Here is a 26,733-nt window from a genome sequence, read left to right as displayed (position 1 = left end):
TCTATATGCCACGTTATGCATTTAGCAGGCTGCCTAAATATGGCTCGTAAATCACCCAGGGTTAAAATTCACCCCTATTCTCACGACATTATTTCCTAATCTCTAAAACATGTTAGTGGAAGAGTTCGAGGGCGACCTTTAGCATCATAAATCGGAGAGCAGGTTGACATGGAAATGACCTCAAGAAAATCAGACCGTAGAATCGCGCATCCAGCCCCGTTTATCCGCGGCAGGGATAAACCTTCTCCCCTGGGCTCGGGCGTCCCGGGGCAGGGCGGAGAGGCTAAGCCCGATTCCTGCAGACCTCTCCCTGGGAGCGCTGGGAGAGAGGGGACGTGGCTGCCTGGGGTGAAAAACACGCGGGGTTGCTCTAGCAAGGACGAGCGTTTGGGGACATTTCAGGGAGGGATCGCACCCTGCGCCACGGCACCGGGGTTTTGCCATGAACTTCGGCGGGAGCCAGGCTGGAGCCTAAACTACGAGCAGCGTGTGGGCTCCCGGAGAGCCATCAGCGGGCGGGAGCGCGGTGTTTCCCGCACAGCCGGCAGCCCCCGTGTCCCGGGAGAAGCGGTATTCTCGCAGAAGCGCTTCTCGGTACCGCTGAGCGCCTCAGCAGTGCGTGCCGTACTCAGCCGGTAATGAGCATCCTCTGGAACTGCCGCTCCATCGCGCAGGGGACCGCTTCCAGCAGCCGGCCACGGACTCAGCTTCCCCCGGAAACCTCTGCCTGGCCGCTGGCTCTGACCGTAAAGCTGGAGCGGTCTCGCCGCGCCGGTACCGAGCGAGGCGGATGCCCAGCACGGGCTCCGGGGTACCGGATCGCCGAGCAGTGAACGACGCACGCAGGCAACGGTAACGGCAGCAACGACAACAGCACGTTCAGTGCACACACATCCATGAATACAGATGGACACCCCGCATGTGCCCTCGGGGCTGGCAGAGCGGGGACCTCAGCGCCCCGCACCCGCCCGGCGGCGGCCCCGCTGCAGCGGGACGGGGGCGGGGCCAGCGCGGCGGGGGAGGCGGGGCCCGCCGCCCTCCTCGGCGAATCCGGGGGACGGGGTGCGGCGAGATGTAAATGAGGCGCGGGGCGATTGGGCGGTGGGGGCGCGGGGCGGGGCCGGGGCGGGCGGTGCTGGACGGGGCGGGCGGCGGCGGGCGCGCAGCTGGAATGGGGCGGGCGGGAGCGGGGCGCCCGGTGCAGCTGGCGGGGGGCGCCGGCCGCCCGCCATAAAGTGAATGGCCCGGGTGAATGGGAGGCAGTCGGCCGGCGCCCTCCGCCTCCGCCCTCCCCGTGAGCCGCGGGCCGGCAGCGAGGCGCAGAGTGCCCGAGGAGCCGGGGGGATTTACTTTCTGACAGCGGCGGAGCAGCCCGGGCCGCGGGGCGGGGGCCAGCTTCGCCCCTCTCGCAGGATTAAAGCCGCCCAGCCGAGCCCGCATCTGGAGCCGCTGTAAGTGCCCCTCCGTCCCCCGCCTCCCGGGTGGGATTCTCCCCCCTCCCCACTTGTTTTCCCCGTGAGCCCCTCGGCGCCAGCCGGCCGCAGCCCTTCCGAAGCTGGCGCGGGGCGAGAGCATCCCCGGCGGGGCGGCTCGGCGCGCTCTGCCCCACACCCGCCCGAGGCCCGTGCCCCGCTGCCTCCCGCGGGGCGGCAGCCGGGGGCAGGGGGCGAGCGGGCGCATCGGGCCCTGCCGTGCCGTCCGAGGCGGCTCCCGGGGCTGTGCGCGGCGGAGCTTTCCCCGGCGCTGCCGGGACCGCCGCCCGCCCGGCGGCGGGGCGCGGCGCGGTGCTTCCCTCGCTCTGCCCTTGCGGGGTCCGGCGACCCCTGTCCCCCGCCGCCGCCGGGGTGCCGCAGCCCCGGTCCCCCCTCGGGGCCGCGGCGGGCCCCTCCCGGCAAGAGCTGCCGAAGCCTCTCGCAGTTGCTAAACTTAGGCATTTTCCACTCGGGCGAGCGGGGCAAGGGCTGTTTAAATTAGCCGGGGCTCGCTGTGAATAACGGCGCTGCAGCTCAGCTGCCTGCGGGGTCCGGGGGAGAAGGGCGGCGGGCAGCCGTCGCCGGGGAAGAGGAAGGCAGTCCGACGGCTTTTGGACAGTTGGATAAATGATATTTATGTAACGGGCCGGCTCCTGTTTACACCAGAGCCGACCTCCCTGCAGCGCCGGGGAGAGGGCGAGCCGGCCCCCGCGGACGGGGCTCAACCTGTCCCGGGACCCCGCGGGCTGCTGCGCCCCAGCGGCCGAGGCTCCCCCGGGGAGTTATAGACCTGGCCGCACTACGGGGGTGGGGGAAGCGCCGAGCCCCGCGGCGGCTCCGCCGGCAGCCCCGGGCTGCCCCGGCGGAGCGCGGCTGCCCGGCGCGGGGGAGGCTGCGGGCAGAGTCGGCGGTCGGACCTCCCGGCGCCGGAGCCTGTCCGCACGGTGCAAACCGGCGTCCCTCCGTCCCACCGGGCGCCCGACGGAGCCCGGTACCGGCTGCTCCCCCGACTATTCCCTGCTCAACGAGTGCGGTTCCGGGGGAAGGGCTGGCCCGCCGGCGCGGCACCCCCTTCTCTTTCTCCCCGTGCTCCTCTTCGGGGCGGCTCCGGCTGTGGAGGGCGGCCCAGGCAGGGGTCGACGCCGCAGCTGCTAGAGCGGCCCCGGGGGGGCGGCGGGCCCGGTGCCGCCGAGCGGGCCACACCTGTCGGCCCCTCTCCCGGCGCCCCTGCGGCCGGACAGCTGAGGGGACGGGGGCGTGGCTCTGCCCCCTGCAGAGGCGCTGGCGCGAGCCAGGCTTGGCGGCAGCCCCCAGGACGGGGCTTCCCGGGCGCCGCGCACCTTTCCCAGCCGGCCCGGCGGGTTGCGGGAGTTTGGCTCCGGTGGGGCGGCCGCGGAGCGGGCACGCTGCTGCAGAAGCCTGGGGCTCGGCAGAGCCCGGGTGAGAGCCCCCAACCCCCGCACCCGGCTGATGCTTTGAGCTGGCGGTGCGGGGATCAAAATCAGTCCCTCGCCCGCCTCCCCATCCCTCGCTTTAGCGGGAGGCCGGTTCCCGACCGATGGGTCCTGATGTGCGCACTTTCTAAGCCGAGACCAGTGCTGAAAAAAAGAGGGGATTTGGCATCCCCCAGAGAAGTGGGTCCTCCACGCCTGGCCCGTGGCCTGGAGGATGCTGAGGATGAAACTGCTTCATCCCCTCTGCGATTTTGGGAGATGCTAAAAGCAGCGGTTCAGGAAGATGCCCTTCAGCGGTGTCACCCCTGTTCCTGTCCCACCTTCGAAAGGCCGGGAGAGGACCACCTTTTTGGCAATGGGATCAGGGTCTCCCTGGCTCCCTGTGCTCCCACCCAGCCGCTCAGCCTGTCGGTGAGCCAGAGGAATGGGTGTTTGTGCAGGCTTCGATGGTGCCGTGCTGTGAGGGACAAAGAGCTGCCTGCTGGCTCCTGAGGGACCCACAGAGCATGGTAGCTGCTTTCAGTCTCCACAAATGTCTGCAGAAGCGGAGCAGGATTTGGTTTTCATTAGCAAGCTGGTGCACGGTGCCCAGTACCCCTAACAGGGAGCCCTTACGGAGAGATGTCTTTTCCTGACAGCTTGGAGAAGGGTTGGAGCAAGGGTGGTGGTTTTTTTTCCTGGTGTTACTGGGTTTGCACCAGTGGCCTCAGACCTGCAGCCCATACTCCCCCGGTGAAAGCCCATCTATATCCCCATAACTGAGTTGTCTCCTGTCCAAGGCGCTAGTTTAAAAAACAGTATCTTTATCTGGCAGAGAAACAGTTGCAAGCCTCACTTAGTATCTATTACATTTCTACAAGGGCTTAATTCAGGCAATTAGTAGATGTTAAAATTGTGATTGGATTGCAGAAGTGTTGGTTAATGTACCCTACGGGCAGTCAGCAAAAAAGAGTGGCATCTTCTCTGTTTGTCAGATGCTACCCAAAACCTTGAGATTGAGAGGTGAGGCTGACTTTGGAGACTGCCAAAAAGAAAAAGCCAGAAACCCGATCTCGGAGGCTGCTCCAAAAGGAAGATGAGATGAGCTGGGGACATGAGGTCTGTCTCGTGACCTGGCACATGTGCCCTGGCTCTGGGGACGGGAGGTACCTGGTCCCAGATGAGAAGAACCGGTGGTTTCACGCTGTGCGCCCTGTGTCAGGAAGGCAGTGAGACCGGGGGACTGTGGAGGGAGGGGGATCAGAACGGGAGGCTGTGGCATCTCCGAGCAGGCTCAGCAAGTATCTGCCTGTTTGAAAATGGGAGATTGCTATTTACTTAGGGCCTGATGGCAGAGGGGGCAAAGCTCTCCCTCTTGCTGTGGGCCACAGGGGCCGAGAGCATCGGGCTGTGCCAAGCTCAGGCATTTGCTGTTGGCAGGGGGACAGCCTCCACCAACTGGCATGGAAGTTAGTGCTGAGGCTGTAAGAAAAACCCTATCTTGTCAACACCCGGCTGAACTGGGCTGGGGTTTCAGACAGCTGGAGAAAGAGGATTTCTGAGGCCAGCCCGCCACGCTGTGCTTGCCTTCCTCCCCTTTGTGTGCCGCTCCCTCTTGCCAGCACCCCTGGCCTCCTCCTGCCTCACCTCTGAATATTAATGCCTCTGGCAGATTGGATAATAATGTGACTGGGAATTGAATGAAGCTGGTTATTAGCTCTGGGCTTCCTTGGGGCATTTAAGGGAGTCCACAGACTGTTCCTGGAGGCTCAGGAGCATAAGGGACTGGGGCTGGACTCAGCGCAGAGGGGGTCACTTCTGTGGGAAAGGATTTGTTCGAAATCCTCGTCTGCCTTCGACCCGAGAGGAGGACAGGTACGGCAGCCTGCCTAGAGCCACGAATTCCCGTGGGGTGGTTAGCAATGGATGTGCTGTTTTTCAGCAACAATGAAATATTAAAAGTTGTTTTCAGGAAGGAACTAGGAGGTCTAGCTGGGCAGAAGCTGAAAAACATTTCTGTTATTATTAGGCTTTAAAAAGCAGGTCCCCTTCTTCCCTCCCCGCCAGTGCCAGAGTATTGCCCAGCACATTTAGGAAGAAGGCCAGTTCTTCGCGCACTGAACAGGAAATTTCCTGCTGATTTGCAGGGTACAAGTTCAAGCTCAGAGCCCTCACTTCTGGAGAGCTGCACCTTACGATGTCTCTCCTCGGGAGCTACCTAGCCTTTCCGTATCCATTCCCTGGATGCCTTAGCTGAAGAGAAATATCCCTGTTGCGCAGAGGAGAAACTGAGCTCTGGCAGAATTACCTGGTCTGATCTGAGCCAGAAATACTGTCCCTTGACCCTCAGTCCGATGCTCTTCGCTATCTCCCAAACTGCAACTCCACCAGAAAATAAACATTTACACCCTGTAAACTAGTGCAAAAGAGGAGGGAAACCAGAGCTGAATTTGCAGAAGCTGCTATTAATTTTGTCCATCTGATTTTTCAGCTATTCAGAGTGTTTTGAGCTGCATGAACAGGGCCTGTGGCTGCTGGGGATCTCGTGGGGAGTTGGGTCCTGCCTGCATTAAATTAACCCCTAAAAATCCCCATCAGAGCTACTGTGGTTGAGACACCTGCTTGTAAACCCCTATCAAACAAGTTCCACAATCCCAAACCCGAGAGGTGATGAAACACTTCTGTCTGCAGGATATAGCACGTATGCCGCTCTGTTTCATGTAGCCCTCATCCTGCAGACTGCTCTTATTAAATGAACGCATTTATTTGCTACTTGGGGAGCTTTGGTGGGATGGCATAGGCTGGAAGGCTCAGCACCTGCAGAGCTGCCTGCAAAAACTGAGAAAGTACAAAGATGAAATAAAACAAACAATTGGAGAGTTCGCAGTTACTTTTGCCTCTTTTTCTCCCTCTTTGTTCCTTCTTCTCCTAAACCGAATTTCAAGCAGAAGTACCCCCTCATCACCTTTTTTGCCCCTTCCAATGCTGCTATTTATGCAAGTTTAATTTTCTTTAAAAAGCTTGTTATAAATGACCAGCAAGAAGCATGAGAATTTAACTATAAATCAAGTTGATCTGTCTGTGTGTGGACACTTTTATTTACTCCTCTTTCTGAAAAACAAATAAACAGAAAACCCCTCCCGAACAAAGCAGCTCCCCACTTAGATTTGAACACACTTTAAAAGAAATCTCTTCTGTTTTAGCCATTTTTATTTCCTGTTTGTTTCTGAGCTTAGACTTGACAATGAAAACCACATGAAATTCCCTTTTTGTTCCATCAGTTTTATTTTTGGTGCCACAATATCCCAACTTCCAGTTTTACAAGTTGGGGTTGGTTTGGGGGGGGGGTTGTATGCAGTTCTTGCAAGGTTATTTTTTAAAGTAAATTAATGGAAGTTTTGCTCCAAAATAAAATAAGTAAGACTTTCTAAAGGACTCGATGTACCAGGATTATTTAAAAAAATAAAATCTAAATCTTTAAGTTAAATGAATCGAGCCATAACGATCAGCATGGACATAGATCTGTACCTAAGCAGGGAGAGATTCCAAAGTGCCAAATGATACACACTCACGTCTCCCATTTAAAAGGGTTTTGCAGCTTAATTTGTGTCGGGTGGGTTTTAATACCAGTGTTCAAAAAACCCCAGTGCCTGAGCTCAGCCGTGCCCCTGGTCCCAGGCCTCAGGGGGAGTCCCTGGAGCTGCCGGTGAGTTTGCTGGCGGGCTGTCACAGGGCTGGGCGAGGCAGAGGCATTTCTGGGGGGCAGGTCCCCGTCCCCAGATCAGGCGGGCAGGCGGTGTGATCCCAACAGCAGCGTTTGTAGACAGCTCGCTTCCCTCTCGGAGCCCCGGCCCTTTTCTCTCTGAACCGCTTTGATGGGATTGCCGGAGGGCCAGGCTGGATGAGTAATTAGGGCTCTGCAGCTCGTACTCCTACCCACCCAAACTGCCTGCCTCCCAAGGCTCCGCATGGGATGCAGCCTCCAGCAGATGGAAAAACTAAGGATTTAAGGGGGGGAAAAAAAAAAAAAAAAAAAAAGGAAGGGACAGACTTTGTATGCAATCCTTAGGCAGCACAGCGTGTTTCAGGATTCTGAAATTCAAACCTCGTTTTGTCGCTTGCGATGTCTGTTTTGTCCCCCAATTCAGGGACACGGGGCGTCTCTCGCGGGGCGGAGGGCTGCCAGCCCTCCCTGCTCGCCGACCCGCCGGCCCTCCTCTTTGCCCCCGATGCACACGATTTAACCGTTTGCTGCGGGCAAGCAGCGTGACAGCCAGGCGATCTGCGGGCCTGATCCCGCCAGCGCAGGCCGCTTGCAAAACGCCGCGGGATGGGACCCCCGCAGTGTTTGCAGTGGGGAGGGCTAATCGCCTCCCTCGGTCCCCTTCAAACAATGTCTGGGTAAACAGGCTGACCTTCAGGGCATGTTGCAAGGTCCATAAAGTCGGAGTGGGGGGGAGCGGGCTCCAGCATCCCTCCCGGAGCCAGCCCTACCAGCCGCAGTATCCCGAGAAAGAGGGGAGGGATACTGCGGGCTGAGATCATCTGCTTGTTTTATTCACGGCAGCCTGCGTCCTGCAAGGGTTTTCCTGCCAGAGAGCTTTAAATTTTTTTTTTAATATAAATTGCTTGGGGGGAAAAAAAATAAAAAGAAGACAAATCATCAGGAAGCCTTACAGCCAGGCGCGGCAGACATCGGCTCCCTCCGGCACTGCGGGTTTGCACTGTGAGACAACACATCCCTCAGAGCGAACCGGCCGCTTCTGGGCTCTCATTGCCTTAACCAACAGAGCCACTCGTTGGCCGTGGCGGCTGGCGGGGCCATCACGGCACCCTTAGCAGTCGCTGCTTTTCCCTTTGTAGCCCTGCAACCCTCTGGGCTCTGCCAGGTTGTTTTAAAACAACGATCCAGCACGCCCCCCCGTCCCCTTAGAAAAAGCTGCTTTCTAGCTGCTGTTTTTGCCAAGATTTGTCACAGAACAAATGTTTATGATCAAGTCGAACTTCTCCAGAAAGGAATTCTAGCAGAAGTGCTGACGGATGGCGGACGCCGGCAGCTCTACAGTGCACCGAGGTCGGCTAGCCGTAAGGGTGTGACATGCCGACGGCATGGCGGGATCCTTCCTGACCTTCAACCCTGTGCATCACCCGCTTGATTAGGGGCTTTCTTGAGCTTGTTTACTAATTGTGAGAATCATTTACATCTCCAGTAACGCCTGAGTCATCCGCTACCCTCCATCTGCATACAAAACTCCTGACAGGAGCTGGAGTCGTACAGCTCCAGTCCTTGATCTCGCTATCTGAGCCTCCCTAAAATGGGCCAACTTTATGGCCACAGAGATACAGAAATGACTCCACTGTGCTGCTGTGAGTGCAGCCCCCACAGGAATTGGGCCAGTTTCCTTTGACTGCCGGAATAATTAGTCAAATTCATACAATCGCCCAAATAAATACAGCCACGCATACCGATCTGCTGATGCCAGCCCCTGCTGCCCTTTGCTGCTGCGCGAGCAGCGCGTGCCCGGCGCCCAGGCTGCAGGCAGGCTGCCTGCGCCGCTCACTGCTTCCCAGGACCCTGGTTTGCAGCTCTCTTGTCTCACTCCTGGCTCTGCTTCTGCTCAGCTTGCGGATGCAAGGGGAGATCATGGTCCCTCGTAGGCTGTGGCTGTGCAGCTGTTTCTCCCATGCAGACACAGGCAGATCCTGCAGTGCTGGCCTGAGTCGCTTTGACGCCAGCCTGCCTCGGCTGCGGACAAGAACAGGCAGGGACGAGCTACATCGGTACATCTGGGCCAGGCAAACGGCAGCGCTCCACTTTAGCTGGTCCTTTGTTTCGGTTGTGAGATTCTCTCAGGCAGAGTTTCTTACTGAAATCAGTCTGCTTTCTCCCTTTCCCAAAGCAAAGGGATTAATTTCTCCAAAGGACTTTTCTTCCCTTGTGCTCGCACTCCCAGCACTCTGCACCGTGGAGCTTCACCACACCAGCAACTTTGTGCAATCACAATTCGTTCAGGCAAGACTGAGCCTTCGCCGATTTATTTTGTTGCAATGCCTAACAAACAAAATAAGCCATAACAAAGCATGGCTTTATTAATATAACTGCATAGCCTGTCAGAAAGAAAATCCCAGTCCTGGCTGATGGAGCCAAGGTGCTGAAAGCCCCACTGAGGCCGGGCATTCAAGGGATACCAGAAAACCCAGCTGGACACAGCGAGACCTGCTGTGCAATGCTTACAAGAGTGCAAGCAGCATAAACATTTAGTTTAGGGAAAAAAAACAACTTTGCAGAAATTCTGGCAGGACTTCCCTTCTGTGTTAGGATTAGCTCTTAGTTTCTGAATTTTGGGTGCCATTTCGAAAACCAACAAGGTTGGCTAAAGGCAGCACTGGAGTCCAAAGATACTAATGCAAATAGCTTCATTTAAGCCAAGCCCAAGCGCATCACCCTGTCTCTGCAGACCCCTACGCTTTAGCTCAGCGGGGTCTGCACTGGTCCGGTCCAGGGGCCGCAGACGCACCTGTCGGGGGGGACAATGCATGATGTACAGGCACGGTTACAACAGGGCACTTCCCCGGCACAGGGGCACAGTGCAGCCCATCAAATAAGCGAACAGGACACATTCCATTGTGGGCTTTTTTTTGCTGCGGACATGGGTATGGAGCTGTCAATCTTTGGGACGTTTCCATTGTGATAATCCTCTGGAATACCGGCGATTTATTAACCCTCTGCTGCCCAGAGCAGATATTTCAGCTGTTGCCATCCTCTGCAGCTGGAGACATGACGTGGAGGAAGCGAGTGGCTTGCTCTCACCTTGCAGGCTGCCGCCAGCCCCCGGGGAATGCATTAGGCAGTGTCCAGCAAGGCTGGGCCTTTCCTTAGCACCTCTTATCTGAGGATCTGGAAGCACTTAAAGGAATTTTGCTTCATTGCCTCTTCCAGCTCGGATAGGCTCACTAACGTAATTCCTGAGATGAAGGATGGAGTCTCAGAACAGCTGAGTGCTTTTACCTACACCATAAGCCAAGTCAGGGACAGCACCTTAACTCCCCATCCTCTCCTTATGTTGTTGGGAACTACTTCGAGGAGTCATGCAGTCAGCCTGGAGACCCTCCTCAGAAAGCCAGCCTGTGCTGCCTGGAAGGCAGGAAGCAAGGGCCCGGGCTGCTGCGGTTAGCATGGCACAGTGCACTGCTGGCGATGCTTTTGCAGCCCAGGGGCCAGTACCAGCCAACCCAACAATGGGGCAATTTGAAACAACTTGCTCTGGTAGGAATAAGATACCAAATGCCTCAGAAAGCTTTGGCAATTCCTACTTATGGGGCGAAAAAAACCCCCAAACCACGTTCCAGGCTTCAAAGCAGCACACACCTCTACAAAACTACCACCCAGCACCAGAGCTCAGGGGTTAGTGTCCAACTGCAAGGAGTAAATGGAGAAATACAGTTTATTATAACCTGTGACTCAGCCCTTGCTGGAGGTCGATGGTGCATTTCTGAGTGTGCGCCTGAAAGCGCTGCTCAGCCAGCCTGGCCTGTGCACAGCCTGAAATTTTTGGAGGCAGGCAGCTTGCTCTCCTGTCCCATAATGGCTCTGTACTCTGGGTCACCGGTTGGCTGCTGCTGTTTATCTTCCAGTGATTAATGGTCACTCTTGGTTCCTGCTGCAGTTCCATTAAGATTAGAAACTTAAAACTACACTGAGATGTTTAGCAGCGGGTGACCCAGGTCTCGCCATAGTTGTACTTCTATAGTCTTGAGGAAATGGAGATTAACTTGTCTTGTGTCCCATCCTTTTTGCTTTCTAGCTGCAGGGAAAGAGCCCCTCACAGGCAGCACTCGTATCAGCTGGTGAAGAGAGCTTGGCTCTCAGGTCACCACGTGATTCATGTGCCATGCAGGCTGTGGCGCTTGAAAACCCAGCCCGCAAGCACTATGATGGCACCATCCCCTGAACAAATACATGGATCTGGATAATAAAATGCTCTTCCAGGAAGGGGCAGGCATGGCCTCAGCCCCTTCCCCTTTGATATGAGGCAGGGGCTGCTCCAGCTTAGCTCAGCCCCTCCTGGGGACCAAAGTACAGGCGCAGATCATCTTCCTGAAAATGTGCAGTTAAATAGAGTCCCAAATGTTTAGCTCTGCTAAAAGTAAGCCAGCACACAGGGAACACGAGCATGAGAGGAGTGAAGCACTCAGCCAGACTCCATCGGGAATCTAGTTACTCCCAGCAGTTTGACTTCTGGGATTGATAGAGCAGGAAAAGACACCTCTGACCCTAAGACATCTAGTGTAACATCATACCTTCACCTCAGGGGATGGAAGAAAGAAAAGACACTGCCTTCCACAACTGATTGCAGAGCACCTTTTAGCCTGAGGGATAACCCTGAACCCTTTGTGGAGATCAGCAATCCCAAGCAGAGGCTGCAGCTTCCTTGACCCGGGCGGGGGGCACAGGCAGTGGGGGAAGCTCACAGGTCCATGGTGCCGTGCTGATCTGCCAGAGGGAGCCCGGCCAGCTGGGCTTCCTTCCTACCTGTGGGTCACCAGTGGTCTGTGTGCTGCTGCCTAGGGATCCCAAGTATTAGGTCCCTGCATGCGCATGGGAAGCCAAATAATGTCAAAACAACCCAAGAGACAGCTTTTCCCCTCCAGATCAACCTGCTGAAGCAGGTTCAGCAGGCAGCATGCTCCCTGATGGGAGCGCAGGGAGTTGGGCAGCACACACTTGTCAATCTGAAGGCAAATCTCAGCAGGCAACATCCACATCACAAAAGCCACCACTATAATTAGCCTTACTTGGCTCACAGTCAGCCTTTATGTTTCCTTCCCACCCCTCCAAAAAAAACAAGCAAAGGCATCTTTGTTCCCAGGTGATGGAGCAGCGTGTTGCTTAGAACCAGGAAAGAGGTCACAGGGGACCCTCGCTTGCTCCTTTTGGGTAAATAAGGTTGCCTTCCTCGTGTAAAAGTGCCCTCCTCCTCCTGCCCCAGTGGCCCTGGCTTGGGTAGCCTGGCACTGATGCAGAAATAGAGAGAGGGTAGATTTGAAAGGAGAAAAGGCCTAGAGCCAGAGCCACTCTCTTCCGCTTGCCCTCCACTGTGCCCGTGGGACAGGGATGGCAGCTCTCTGTCTGGCTGGAGGGCCCTGCGGAGGCAGCCGCCAGCACTGTTGCGCGGGAACAAGGAAAAAGATGCACAGGGGCAGCAGCTGGAAGAAAAGGTGTGTTTGTTACAGATTTGGGAACCTTTATCTCAGGAGCAATTATGTACATCGATGGAAGGAGTTACAGGTGCCAGAGCAGGCTAGGAGCCAGGGCTAGTTTTACAAAACTGAAACCTTGGAACAAGCCTGGCTGCATGTTGCTAGCACAGGAGCTGTCCCTAAAGAAACTGGTTTTTATGTTAAAAGTGAGGTGAAAACTCAGATGGAGATGATAAATTTTATTTTGTCTAAAGATGTTTTTGAGGTGCCAGTTTCAGTAACTCCCTGACACCAGGCAAACAACTTAGTAGAAATGCCAGGAAGGTTTAGCATTGACTTTCTTAATGTCTCTGCCTACAGCAGCAAGATCTAGCAAACGTGGAAGAAAGCTCCTTTAATTAAATCCAAAAGGGCTGTATAATCTAGAATAATACCTGCAGCCTTTTGTGTCAGCGTCGTGGGCTTGCCTTTGGGTAAATACATTGGTACAGAGCTCACGTGCTGTCCCCATCGCAGACTTTTCCTGCAGTCCTTCGTAACTGTGCTGAGCAGATCCCCCTCTCCCTTTGCTTTTGCTTCTCTGTGACCTGCTCAGCGAGCCGAGAAGCCTTTCTCGATGCTGCCATGTAGGGCACATGCAATAGATATGTAATTACATATATACATATGAAATCTCTCTGAAATCCTCCTGGTTTTAAATTCAGTTCAAAAAGCAAACTAGTTATGAGCAGCAAGTCCCAGTTCCAACTAGAATATGGGCTGCTGTTTAAAACCAGTTTTAATAGGTTCTTGCTGCATCTCTGAGGCAGGCCAAGCGCTCTGTATTGTGCCCAGCGGCTTGGATCAACCACGTAACCCCTGCACTTGCGTGGTTCAAGATGGGGTGTGAATTTTTAATACCAGGACTGGGTTCCCATGAGCCTTGTACCTCGTGTTGTCATCAACACCTATGGAAGCAGCTGTAAAATAGTCCCCCCTGGTTTTCCCATCTCTGCTCTGGTTTGCACAGATGAAAGCAGCGCAAGATGCACAAAAAGAGTCACGGAGCAAACAGGACCCTGTGCTGGAGGACACTGTCCTTCAGTTACAGCAGGAGTCTGAATTCCTCCTTAAATCTGGTCCAGTACAGAGTCAAGCCCTAGAAGAGAGGAAATTGTGCTTGACAGATGCAATCGTATGCAAATGGCTGTAGAAGAGGGGAAATTATCATCTACAAACATTGGGCAGAAATTCCATCTGCCGCCGCCTCAAGAAGGGCTCTTAATAAATTCTGAGACAGCAAAGTGACACACATCTTAATCAAGACTTAATCCACAGAATTAATTCACTGCGCGTTTCTGCATAATTCCAAGAGTAATGCTAAAAGCCATGGCAATATCAGCAGCAGATGGACTCCCCCCTACTTCATGCGAAGGTATTAAAGAAAACACAGCCCCTGTCACATCACTTCGTGTACGTACACACGGCAAAAAGCAACAGGGCTGTGCCCTGCTGCTGCCAGGAGCTTACACAGCCAGCGGACATCAAAGGTCAGGCTTGCCGTGAGGTGGAAATGGAAACGAGCCTCACCGCAAAGATGGAGCCCCTGCCACTTCTCTCCCACAGGAGAGGAGAAGCCTGGAGTGAGGCAAAAGTCTGGGAAACTGGCACCAGGTCCCTTCATTAGATGCTGCTTTCGGAGAGCACTGATTAAGGCTGGTGTAGAGACAAATTCATCGGTGCCCAGGAAAGGCCAGGGATGGAGGTCAAGCAAACGGGAGAGCAAGGGAAACTGCTGGGGGTTTTGTGAGCGAGATATGCTGCAGAAATCAGGCGGATAACCATTAGAAATGGCTCCCCACCCTCTCACCAGTGCCTGGGAAGCATGCTGCAGGTACAGGGGTCAGCCTTGCCAAGGGCCCTGGCGGCAGCCCTGTTCAAATTGACAGGACGTTTTAGACAGCTCTGAAAATACATTCTTAGTCACTGTCATCCACCTCCAAAGGAGGTGCAACAGCTATGTGATTAATCTCTTGTTTACATGTCTAAACGCTAGCACAGTCCAGACGAAATTCTGCCTTCAGCAAGCTCCCTCCTCGACAGCCATGGGTTTGAGGGACTGGGCAATCCTTCACCAGCTAGGACAGCTGACCTCTACCTGCAGTTTGGAAGTCCTAAACGCCTGGTCCAAATGCCCCTAAACGCAGGGGTCCCAGATCCCAGCATGGTGCATCAGCTGCTATTTGGCTTTAGAGTGAGAGGCTCCCTAGCTGGGAAGGTGAGATATTAGCTGGGATGACCAGAGTTTCAGGAGCTGCTGTGGTCCCCTCAGAGTGGTCCAGCCTTCCGAAACCATTACACTTGCTTTGGTGGCAGTGCATCGTCCTACATATGGCAGGGTTACGATCTGAAACTCAGATTGAGGGCTAACACAGGGCCAGCTCACCTTTCCAAAGTGATGTGGTTTGTAGCACTTACTGCTTCACGCCTACCTCTTCATGAGCGCACAGTGTGGTCCAGGACAAAGTGGTGCTCTCAGCCGAGCTGTTCTGGGCAATATAGGTGGAGGGTGTGGGGACCCCAAGGAAGAATATGATGAGAATAATTGATCATGGAACAGAGAGGTGTGGAAAGAGGTGGTAGAGGAGTCCCAGTGGTGCTTGCAGTTGTGGGGAGCAGCACCGCCAGCTTTCCAGCTGGAATGCTTTCAGCCAGGGTAGGTGGCTCATGGGCACAGGACAGTCATTTGAGGGGACACAGGGAGCCTTCAGCCAGGATGACCTAAGGCTGGAAGTGAGCCACTGCTGCAGCCAGGATCACTCATTCCCAGACACCCAAAGGTGTGTAATGCGATTCCCATGTTAATTCAGGCTCCAGAGGTCCTTACGTACCCCAGAGGAGTCCATTTACACAGTGGCTGTGCAGGGAGATGTGCATTCTTATCACTGCCATGCACAGGAGTGCTTTTCTTTTGGGATGCGTGCATGTACATCTGCATTAGTGCTCTCTGAACAGCTTTACTTGGGCTTGAGCGGTTTCTGGAGGAGCGAAGGAGAAAGAGGAGGGAAGCTAGGCAGGGAGGATGGGAGAGGCGGGATGTCTGGGGAAGGTGCTAACAGCCCTTGGCTGGCCCAGAACCACTTCCTCAGATCTCTGTTACACAGCATGCCCCTGGTGTTGCTATTTCAGTCTGAATGTCACCTATAAATTGGAGGCTCTTTCTCTGAAGGCTGCAAATAGAAGTGTCACTAGATGATCTTTGATTTATAGGGAAGCTCAGCAGAAAGCCTGGCACATCCATTTTCCAGCCAGGAAACTCAAAGGGGTCCAAGGATCACACATGGATCCTTTGCTTTTCCTAGACCTTTCCTCAAGCGTTGGCAAGTCCCTCCTGGAGGGGGTGGGGAGAGGTCACCACACAGATTTATCTCCCTTATCACCCTGTGCCTGCTGCTTTTTCAGATTCCTCCTCCTCCGCCGCCCATCCCTGCCCCATGGATTTCAACCTGCTGGCAGATGCGGAGGCTCGCAGCCCAGCCTTGTCTCTCTCGGACTCCGGAACCCCTCAACACGAGCACAGCTGCAAAGGGCCAGACCACAGCGGTGAGTGCAAGGCTCAAGATGCAAGAGAGGCCCTGAGCCATCTTTGCAGGTAGATCCAGGTGGCCAGTGGCTTGCAGGAGCCAGCTGCAGTGCTCCTGGGGGACACGCTGAGCTTCCTCTCCTACTGCGAGCCAGCATAGTGCCACGGCAGCACAGCCGTCCCAGCAAGCAGGGGAAAAGCATAGGAGTGCGTATCGCAACGGCAGCCATCAGGAGGGTGAGAGCACCACCCTGCCGATGCCTGGCCCTGGCTGCAGGAAGCCACCGCTGGCAGAGGGCACAGCGTGCGGCAGGCAGCAGTCAGACAAGCCAGGTCATTGCCCGACCAAGATTTTATTGTATTCACCTAAACCAAGTCTCTAGAGCAGGGGAGCTCTTCCCACAACATGGGAAATCTCATCCAAGGCACAGGCTACACTGCCCTTTTTTTTTTTTCTTAACCTCTTTTTAAATTGCTTGGGTTGAAACTTTCCACGCTATAGGTTAACCTTGGGCTGAACGTTCCAAGTTCAGGCAATAAGAAGGAAGAGAAATACTCTCTTGCCCTTGCTTTAATTGAAAAAGCCTGGTCACCTGTGCCTTGGTGCAAGGCTCCGCAGCAGGCTGCTCCTGCCCCAAGGAGGTGCCTCTGACCATTCCCAAAGGCAGAACAGACCCCAAGCCTACTGCGTTCTTTATCAGGCTCTGAAGAAAAAACATCACCATTTACATCTGCTCAGAAATCGGCTACCAAATGCTGTCGCGTTCCCTGGATTTTGCATCTGTCCTGTGACCACTCCACCTCTCGTTGCTCTGGATGTGGCAGGACAATGCAAAGTTGCCCCTGCCAGTGCCAGTGCAAAGGGAGGCGAAGGCCGGGGACAGCCTGCTGCTCCCCGCGTAAAGCCTCCAGGTTCACCCACATGCAAAAGCTAATAAGCATAATGATGCAGATTGAAATTCCCCAGAGCGAGTATCATGAAGGGGGTTATGCTGGGATAACTATGGTCAGAGAATCCACCCGCCAAATTCCCCACTGCACGCGTACCTTAGTTGGGCACATCCCCAAGCTCAGCAGCTCCTCGTCAGCTGCTTTGGATGCACGGCGGTCGTCTCCATTCAAGTGGCCTTCCCGATCGAAGCCACCCTGGCACGCTGCAGAACTGCCAATTTAGGAGCTGACTTTTTTTTCCATTAGGCGTGAGCAGCTAATTCCAGCTATGACCGCAGTCGTTTCATTGAGTGGGCGAACGTGCACGAGATGTATTCCACGACCTATTTTGGGTTGACAATAAATGCTGGGTGCCTGGCTATGTCACTCCCCACTGTCTTAAAACAGTCAGGAATAAAATGGTTCTGGGAGGTGGGTGTTTGCCAGCGCTACCTGCATGCAGAGGCGGGCACTTGTGCATTCGCACCAGAGAAGACAACGGCAGCCACACGTCACTGGTGCCAGGCAGAGCAGAGTGTGCCACCAAGGGCTGCCTGGGACAGGACAGGGCTGCACTTCTGGCACTTCTTGCCTCTCCTCAAGAGAGCAGCCTCCCTCCTCCTCTTTGGCTCTGCTTCCTTCATCTGCAGAGTAAGAGATCCTGAGGAAGGGAGCACAAACCTTGCTTGCCTGGGCTCAGCTCTCTGAGATCCCGACTGTCCTCCGACAGCGTGGCAAGGTTTGTAATGTCCCCTTCTCATAGGTTTCATCAGGCAGCACAGGTCAGAAGGAGAGCTAGGATAAGGAGGGAGGAGGTGAGGAACTGCCCTGCATCTCCCCATGTTCTTCTCAGCATGGATTCAGGGCACCCACAGGGTCTGTCTTTCCTGCTAGGTCCCTTGTTTCCCTGTGTTGTCACGCTTTTGGTCCCCACTGCAACACCCAAGCTCTACGCCATTTACAGAGGACCCTTTTCTCCTGCCTAGAGAAGAAGCAGAAACGGAGATGACGCTCTCTATAAGCAGTGCTCTGAAAGAGCCACAGGTAGCAGGTACAGAAACGGAGAGGACAATAAGAGGAACGTGTAGCTGCAAAGATTTTTCCAGGCTCAAAGTTAGGATTCCTACATCTCCTTGGACTTCACAAGATTTATGGAAAGTTCTACATCAGAAGGTATGGAGAAGAAGAATACCAAAGCAAGATACTTGGTGAGGTCTTCCGCCCAGATGCAGCCCATAAGCCAGTGGTACCTTGGCTCCTTCCCTCTCACTATAGTTTCTTCCTGTGTGAAGAAGAGCAGTCCTGAGCAGGAGCTCCCAATTAGGGCACAGCCTCCTGCTTCGCAGCAGCCCCTTCAGAAATCCGCATTTGTCAAGGGCTCCTGTGGGAACATATCCCCTGTATGCATCAGGCTTTTAATTAACCCAGACTTAGCAGATGAACAAACAAACCAAATGTTGTCCTGGCGTCTGTACTGAGCCATTCCTAATAACTAGCTCAGACATGGTGGTGTCACTCCCTTTTTAATCTGTTTTAGAGATGGATAATGCAGGAATCTCCCTCTTCCAACACTGGCTTAGAGCACTGAGCTACAGAAATCAGATTTGTCTCCTTGGCAAGAACCACTATAAAAAAGATTTGCATTAAGAGCATGCTTCCAAGGGTTCTGTTGAACACGAGATCTCCATATGAAGATGCTAATTGGAACGAGGAGAGTACCACAGGACCACAGCCAGCTCCTGTCGATCCACTTTTTGGGTCCTATGGCTTCATCTGTTTCAAGAACGCACCGGGAAAGTTCTCATGTGGGTATACTCTAGATGGAAACAAGAACTGGTCCAGGGAATGAGAGATGGCATCTTCCTGCTCAGCAGAACCAGCTTGCACCATGCTGTTGTGAGCAATAGCCAGCTCGCTCTCCTTGCATGAGCCTTCCTGCTGGTGGGTAGCATTAAACGTGCCACAGAAGCAGAAGCAGCTGGTGGGGAGCCTGTGGAGAACCCCCATTGCTGCACTAAAGCAACGCATACCCATAGAAACAAGCCTTCTCTAACTGCACCCAGGCTTTCCTCCCTGAAGAGCGAGTGCCTCTCCTGCAAATGCTCTCCGTGACTCCAGTATTGCTCCCTTTGGAGGAAGGCAGGTACAAGGAGGGTTTTCCCAGGAACAGCACAGAGAAGTTTCTGAATTAACACACTGCCACGGGAACAGGGTAATGGCACCAGATTCCTGGGATGGACGCGTCTCCCAGGGCAGGGCTCCATTAAAGCACCTGCTGCTGGGTACAGCACGGCCCTGCAGCCGAGTCCTTTCTCTGCTGGGGCTCTGATGCTTTTCAGCCTCTCCCTTAGACTCTCTCTTCCACTTAGCTTTTATGGGGCATACTTTTCCAGAGCACATCCACCTGACTTGAGGAACTATTTTTTTTTTTTTTTTTTTCCTTCTTCTTCTTCTCCTACTCACCCAGCTGTATCCCAAGTTACTGTTTTCTTGCCTCCTTGCTTTTTAAGGGGCTGTACAAGACACTTTGCACGTTAGGATTTTTCTGGACTTTGAAGCCTTTTAAGCTAATTTCCACTTAACAACCAGAACCAAACAAAAAAAATCTTTTTAATCTGAATCTCAGCAGAGTGATGCCTGGATTTTTTAAAGGTTCTTCTCCCAGATACAGCAGATTGGCAACTGCAATTATTGCAATAATTTATACTTAGTTTAGCTGAGTATTTCCCACTGTAAAAGACCTCCCCTCCTTGCTGAAAACCTGATTTTCAGTTGGAACTGCTTCCCTTTGCTTCTAGATCAGATGGAGGAAGCGGTGAACAAACATCATAAATTTTTTATTTTCACTGGAATAATTTTCTTCTATGGTGAATTTTCTTGGTTCCCAGTAGAATTAAACACATACTGTAGCTTTCCTCTCTGTAGTTGTCCTCCATAGATTGCCCACGTGCTCAAATGTGACAGATCCTTTTGATGATGGAAGATATTTATATTTGCATTCCACCCCATTTCAGAGTACCGACAGCCTCCGGAGGGGCTGTGGCACAGGGAAATACCTGGCTGCGCACCTCCAGCCACGGCAGCCCAAAGCTCAGCGTTGAGGCCTGGGCTTAATGCCTAGGAGGAGGCTGAGTTGTACTTTTCGGTTAGATACTAGTATGACCACTGGAGAGTTTCAAGATGTTTGTTTAAGGGGCAAAAAAATGAAAGATGCTGCCTTTAGGAAAGGGATCTCGAAATGAGGAGGAGGGCAGGGACAGAAGGACAGGGAGATGCTGGAGTACTTCATGGCAAGGTCTAAGAGAGGCCTTTTCCTACTTTTAAAAAATAGAAATACACCTAAGTAAGAAGGTAGAGGAGTAATAAGGGAGGACGGATAAAAATTTGTGCTGCTCAGGTTTAGTTAAAAGCCTCAACTTGCTAACATTGCTAATTTGCTTTTTCCCATCACTTGACTGCAAAACCACTACTGGATCTTCTGCTGTGTCCTAAGTGGTGATTCCCGTTCAGTTTTTCTAAAGGGCGCCTTAGGCAGAGAGTTGAAAGCAGAGTAGGAAACTGCTGGCCTGGGTAAGTTCTGCCACCATCACCCATCTTAACTGCGACAACTGAAAACCAGAGATTGGAAGTTTGGAAAACCCAAGTCCAGTCTTCTGGCAGCTGAAACAGCAGTTAAATGAGGGCAAGCCGTGCTGCATCAAGGGGCTGTTGGTTTTGGTGCAGGGTGGATGTCTGCTCACAAGGGCAAGGGAGGGAGACGGGACCACTCCTGTGGGTGCAGCTGGAGCTGCTGGTGGCCACAGCGGAAGGAGACCTCATTGAGCATGCACTGGTTGCCCCAAGGATAGGCTCCCCAAATGCACCCAAGCCCCGAGTTAACTTAGGGGATCTCTCCCTTTTCTGTTTCTTGCACAGACACCGAGAAGTCCCAGCAAAACCAGACAGACGACTCCAACCCTGAAGACGGCTCACTCAAGAAGAAGCAGCGGAGGCAGAGGACTCACTTCACCAGCCAGCAGCTCCAGGAGCTGGAAGCCACTTTCCAGAGAAACCGTTACCCAGACATGAGCACCAGGGAGGAGATTGCAGTCTGGACCAACCTGACAGAGGCACGAGTCCGGGTAGGACTGCAACCCTCCCACCTTCCCAAGCCCGAGCTTGCGGGAAGGAAGCCAGCTGTGATAGAAACCACCAAGCTGTCCCCAAACCAAGGAAGGGATTAGGGGCACTAGAAAATTTCCCTGTCTTGAAAATGCCTCACCAGACTCTACACCAAAGATATGACATATACAGCCACACACATATCCCGTGCTGGTAGTCCCTTCCCCACCAGTGCCACCTTGCAACAACATAGAAAGATGCAAAGCCCAGGCTCTGCCCCACAGAGGCAGATCTTACTGCCGTGACCCAGCAGATCCCTTCCTTGCAGTGCCATTGTCCCCCAGCCTTAGCCTTGCTGGAGGGCACTCTTTGGGGTTCCCAAACTACTGTGCAGTCACAGGCGTAGTGTGGCAGGGCTCCAGCTGGAATGAGAGCTTCTCTCTGCTACTAGAAATATGAGTTAGCAGCACCATGAATAGCCTTCCAGCAGCTTCCATGCTCTAGGAACTTACATTGTTTGAGTCCCTCCAACACCAACAGATTTCCCTGTTAGAAGACAGACTTCTAACACCTCATCCCAAACTGGTCCTGAGGTGAAGTCAAAACAAGAGAGGTTATTTTCGCAACTTGGCAGCTCTCAAACCACATCCCGCAAATACTTTGCTCCCCAGTCACACAATCTCAACCCCTCCTCCTGGGCTGTGGTCACTTGGAAATATAGCAAGTATTTTCCTCCCTTTTCCCCGTATAAAGGGCATCCATTTGAGTAAGGCAGGTTATTCTTTGCACTATGAAATGGCAGTGCTTGGGTTTTGATCTAGGTGGTGATTCTCACTGAGAGATGACCCTGCAGCCCAGACATCTTGCTGCAACCCTTTCCTGATGCTCAGCCTTCCAGCTCCCTGGAAGCATCCCTGGTTCTTTGAAAGCTTTCACCTTGCTGGGCAAAGAGAATGGGGCAAGGCCCCTTCCAAAGACAGCCCAGAGTGATTCCCATCCCATCCCTCTCTCTCTCTTTTAGGTCTGGTTCAAAAACCGCAGAGCTAAGTGGAGGAAACGGGAGAGGAACCAACAGGCTGAACTGTGCAAGAACAGCTTTGGTGCCCAGTTCAATGGACTGATGCAGCCTTACGACGACATGTATTCCAGCTATTCCTACAACAACTGGGCCACTAAGGGGCTCACCACCAGCCCGCTCTCGGCCAAGAGCTTCCCATTCTTCAACTCCATGAACGTCAGTCCCCTCTCCTCCCAGCCCATGTTCTCCCCACCCAGCTCCATTGCCTCGATGACCATGCCTTCATCCATGGTCCCTTCCGCGGTGACTGGAGTACCGGCCTCCAGCCTCAACAACCTGGGAAACATCAACAACCTGAACAGCCCGAGCCTCAACTCTGCTGTCTCATCCAGTGCCTGTCCTTACGCCTCAACAGCCAGCCCCTACATGTACAGGGACACATGCAACTCCAGCCTGGCCAGCCTGCGGCTGAAGGCCAAGCAGCACGCTAACTTCACCTACCCGGCAGTGCAGACAGCAGCTTCCAATCTGAGCCCTTGCCAATATGCCGTGGACAGGCCCGTATGAAGGGCTGCCCTCTGCCAACCAGGGACTTGACCTTAGCCTGACAAGAGGAGACCTTTAGCCCTACAACAGCGTACATCCTGCAGAGAATGAGAGTGAACACAAGAGAGCAAGAGAGCGAAGAGAGAGAGAGAGAGCGGCAAGCAGGCAGACAGACCTCTACGAAGATTTGTCTAACTATTGTATGGTGAATTTTGACCGTCTTTCCCCTCCCAAACCCCTTCCCCTCTTGCCCACCAAACCTCCTCCTCTGTGGTAAAGAAACCAAAACAGTCTACTGGAAGCCCGACGGGGAAATAGGAGCCCTGACATGCAGGGTGCCTGACCCATGGGCAGCAGAACCAAGTGTGTTTCAATCTGCCCCTCTGAGCCCCACAGGGGTGAGCTCCCCAAATCCTCGGGGCAGCACAGGCATCCGACACCACCCCTGCAGGGAACAGTTAGGGACAGGGAAACACGGAAGCTGCCATTTGGTGTTTGGCAGACGCCTTCTCTCTGCACACATGTGAGATTTCAGTTAAAAACATCTTACCCACTTACTTATCACACAGCCAGTAAGGAGAGCCTTGGAGAGTCGATTGGCATCTCTCTTTATAATGCATATATATGCATGGCCCTTCAGACTGGAAGCCTTTAGGAACTGGGAGTTGTAAGGATATACAATATGTGTGTGTATATATCTTATATATATACAAATGCATATATAGACATTAAAATATGCCTTTTTTTTTTTTGTTTGTTTTGTACATGAAATAACCTGCAAAGTAGACCTTAAAACCAGAAGCCCTGTAAAGCAAGCACATCCACCAAGGCAGCATCCTGCCTGTCATGCTTTGCTGCTCCAGTCATTTCCAGTCAGACAGGAACACCTTTGCCGGTGTACATCCAAAGCATCCCCCTTTGCAACAACCAGCTCCCCCTTGCACATCTCCTTCCCTTCCCTTCTCCAAATCCCATTTCCAAAAAAGATAATAAAATAAAAGTTGGCACAATCCCTTTAAGGCTTCTGCCTGTCTGGTTATTAAGAGCACGAACCTGTGTCTGAAGACTCCGAAGTCAAGTGCCAGCAGCCCAGGCAAGAGCCTTGGGAGCACCAGCACAAGGCAGCTGGACTCAGAACTGGAGCCCAAGGTTTGGAGGAGCCATCTCTGTTCCTCACTTACAAACCAAACACCTGGCTCCTCAGGACAGCAAAAGCCCACAGCATGATTGGGAAAACAAGCCCCCTCCCTGCTCCTTGTCTGCATGCACCCACTGCAGCGGGAAGTTTGAGCCTCTCCTGGCTCAGGCTCCCCTGCCATGCTGGATGGGACCAGTGCTTTTCAGCTCCCGGCAGCCCAGGGAAGGGGGGCCACTGCAAGCCCTCCTGCTCTGAACAGCAGTTCTAGGGGACAGGCCGGCTGCAGCAACCTGCCCTGCTAGCCTGCCCCTGCGCAGTTTCTGTTGGGAAAGCTGTAAAGCAGAGGTAGCTCTCCTGAGATGTACGTGCAGCAGGGGGACCTGCTGCTTCAGCCAACGCAGAGGGATGCAGTGGGTTCCTCCAAGGGTCGAAGGAAGCTCCATGTACAGCAGGGGAGCAGACATCCCTGCCCAGTGCAGCCTCCTTTCCCTTCATCAGACACATACTCCAAGAGGAAAGCACAACCCCAATAGTTTACTTTTCTCTTCGGAAAAAAAAACCCACAACCCATCACCACAACAAACTGTCTTACTTGGATGAATGGGACAAGCAAACCTGGCATAAACCCAGTTTCTGCAATGTTGTTAGCATGCAGAGAGGAAGCAAGTTCTTTGCTAAGAAGGGATCCTCACTAGGGCACAGTAAGGAGTCCCTCACAAGCAAAGCATATGAACCACTCAGTCTTTGCCAAAATCTGTTCTACAGGGAGCAGCTGCTGCTGACGGTATTGCTGAGCAGATGCTGGAAGTAGTCACAGATGTCAGCCCAACTTCACTGTAACAAAATTATTCTTTGCTCTGAGCTAATCCAAAATGAGGGAGCAAAGTTACCCTGCACAAAAACAGCTACCGCTGGAAGCACAACCCTATCTGCTACATGCATTCAGAGATCAAGCATAAACATCTAAAACATAGACATAATGACCAGTCATTGTAACCTGGAGCCTACCTTGTCACTGGTTGCCAGTGTTGCTGAGGTAGCTTCAGCAGTTGGTCTCCATTCTGTGCTGGAGCCTCCATTAGGCAGCCTTCCCACCAAACACACGCCTCATCTTTGTGCTGTTGTGTTTAACTCCCTTCTCTGCCACGGCTCTTCCTCCTAAGGGAGGAAAGGAGGGCCTGGGCTTCTCTCTAATATCCTCTCCTCCACTGAGCCTGACTCACAGCTGAGTTCAACTCCTTTCCCTGATAACCCAAGCCAGGTGGTGCCATGGTCCTCTGCTACTCCTTGATGAAGGAACTCAGGCTCTTTACACACCCGGTTCTTCCCATACACCCGTTCATGTACCCTGCTGCTCCACCCCGTGCTGATCTCAAGCACAGGTGGGAATGCAACAAAGTCAGAAAAAGCATCTCTTATAAAGACATAGTTTTGCCTGGAGAAGAAATTGAAGGGAGACCAGGCTTCCCTTTCCCTTGGGTGATATGTCCTATGGAGGGAAAGAAAATTCATCCTTCTCTTTTCCCCAGATGAAGCCAAGAGCAACATGAGCTCCAATTTCCCTTTTAACCTGCTCTAGTAGCTGTGCTTTGCCTTGAGCAGTTTCTGTGCAGCTTGGTTTGTTCTCCATGTTGCTATGATGCTTGTGTAGATCCTCAACTTGTCACATAGAGAAGATGAGGTTTGGTTGGAGTTAGGGTGTACAAGGCTAGCTGCTGTTGACTGTTGCAGGATTCAGCCGATGAAAGATATGCCCAAATATAGAGCAGAAGGCCAACTCCAGCACATGGTTCTCATGATCACCTGTTGGAGCCAGCGAAGAAAAGTCAAGATCTAGTTTAGGTACTGATTTTTCAGCCTGAGGTTTTCCATGCAGTCATTTCAACTAAAGTTATGCCAGACCAGTCTGATTTCTGAACAGGACAGACTCGGTCAGTACACACACGAGGCAACTGGTGCATGCAAGCGTGTGGCTAGTGGCTCTGCAGGCTGGCTAGTTGGTTCAAGTTTCTCCTTCCCAATCCTGTATGGAGAAGATGGTGGGGTCCGCTTCTGCTGTCAGAGGTATTGCACCGTGTAGGAGCCAGACCAGATAGCAAACTGCACACTACCTCTGAGCTGAGAGGGCTTTGTACAGTGGCACCAAATAACTGACACAACCTCGGGAAAACCTTACAATCTGCAGATACCAGACATGGCCAAGAGTGAGTAATGAAGTGAGCAAGTTGGAAGCAGAGAGCTCTGGGAGAGGCCCCCTGCTTTCCAAATGCCACCTGCCTTCCTGATGCAGCCGAGCCAGTACAGCCTCCCACATTTGGGTCCCTCCCCATGGGCCCAGGGCATGGACATCATGTTCTCTGTTCCAGTACAAATACAGCAGGTGTTCCACAGACCTTCTCCAGGACCACTCTCTCTAACGAGTCCCCAGTACCTCCCTAGCTGTATCTCCTTGGTACCGCAACGCAAGGAAGTGGTTTTTAGCAGGATCCCACTTATTCTAAAGATCTACTAGGCAAGTAACTTTGCCACTGGATACTTCTCAATCTGCAGATTTAGCAAGTGCACATTCTGCTTCATCATCCAGGTCATTAATGGAAGTGCTGACCAAAACCAGACCCGAACAGAACAGAAGTCCCTGAACTTCACTCAGCAGACCCCTTCCTTTTCAACAGTGAACCGTAGATAACTCCACGTATGATTATCCAATGGGTTTTGTACCTCTCCAACATCCCATCTACATCATCCCAAAGAGCCACTTAAATGGCAGCCAGGGCTCTTCTCCATGTCCTTACCCTGTCATAGAGGAAAATCAGAGACTTTTGACCAGATTCTGTTCTTGACAGCTCCATATGGCTCCTGCTCATCTGCGCTGCTTACAGGTAGTGAGATTATTTGTTCCATCATTTCTGGGGCGATGGGTGGGTGAGGGGATTTAACTGCCAGCGGTTCCTGGCTTTTGACCCCAGCCCCCACTTGGAACGGGGTGGGGGGGGCAACGCCGGGCACCCCTGGGGCGGGCAGCGCCCCCTGCCGGCCGGCCGGGGCCGCCGCCACAGCCGGTGCGTGGTGCCACCTCGCGGCTGCGAGCGCCCAGGGCAGCCAGCCGGCGGCCCCGCCCACCGCCGGCGGCCCCGCCCACCGCCGGCGGCCCCGCCCACCGCCGGCGGCCCCGCCCACCGCCGGCGGCCCCGCCCACCGCCGGCGGCCCCGCCCACCGCCGGCGGCCCCGCCCACCGCCGGCGGCCCCGCCCACCGCCGGCGGCCCCGCCCACCGCCGGCGGCCCCGCCCACCGCCGGCGGCCCCGCCCACCGCCGGCGGCCCCGCCCACCGC

General features: G+C 53.8%; 1 protein-coding gene across 1 annotated transcript; it reads left to right on the top strand.

Annotated features, from left to right (window-relative positions):
* The first annotated feature begins 1,199 nt into the window (after positions 1-1,199).
* Positions 1,200-23,282, top strand: PITX3 (paired like homeodomain 3). Its single transcript, XM_086751809.1, has 4 exons — positions 1,200-1,451; positions 15,548-15,688; positions 20,514-20,719; positions 21,721-23,282. Exons 2-4 carry the CDS (start codon positions 15,580-15,582, stop codon positions 22,282-22,284), a joined length of 879 nt encoding a protein of 292 aa, XP_086607935.1. The 5' UTR covers positions 1,200-1,451; positions 15,548-15,579; the 3' UTR covers positions 22,285-23,282.
* Positions 23,283-26,733: the final 3,451 nt, after the last annotated feature.

Source organism: Chlamydotis macqueenii, chromosome 7, assembly GCF_036417535.1.
Source record: "Chlamydotis macqueenii isolate bChlMac1 chromosome 7, bChlMac1.mat, whole genome shotgun sequence".
NCBI classification, from domain to species: domain Eukaryota; kingdom Metazoa; phylum Chordata; class Aves; order Otidiformes; family Otididae; genus Chlamydotis; species Chlamydotis macqueenii.
Note: the sequence above shows the minus strand (reverse complement) of the source record. Positions and strands in the feature narration are given on the sequence as shown.

Coding starts and splice junctions, on each gene's coding strand:
- PITX3 (XM_086751809.1), top strand. CDS start 15,580: ATGGATTTCAACCTGCTGGCAGATGCGGAGGCTCGCAGCCCAGCCTTG. Junction 15,689..20,513: donor CAAAGGGCCAGACCACAGCG/GTGAGTGCAAGG, acceptor TTTCTTGCACAG/ACACCGAGAAGTCCCAGCAA. Junction 20,720..21,720: donor TGACAGAGGCACGAGTCCGG/GTAGGACTGCAA, acceptor TCTCTCTTTTAG/GTCTGGTTCAAAAACCGCAG.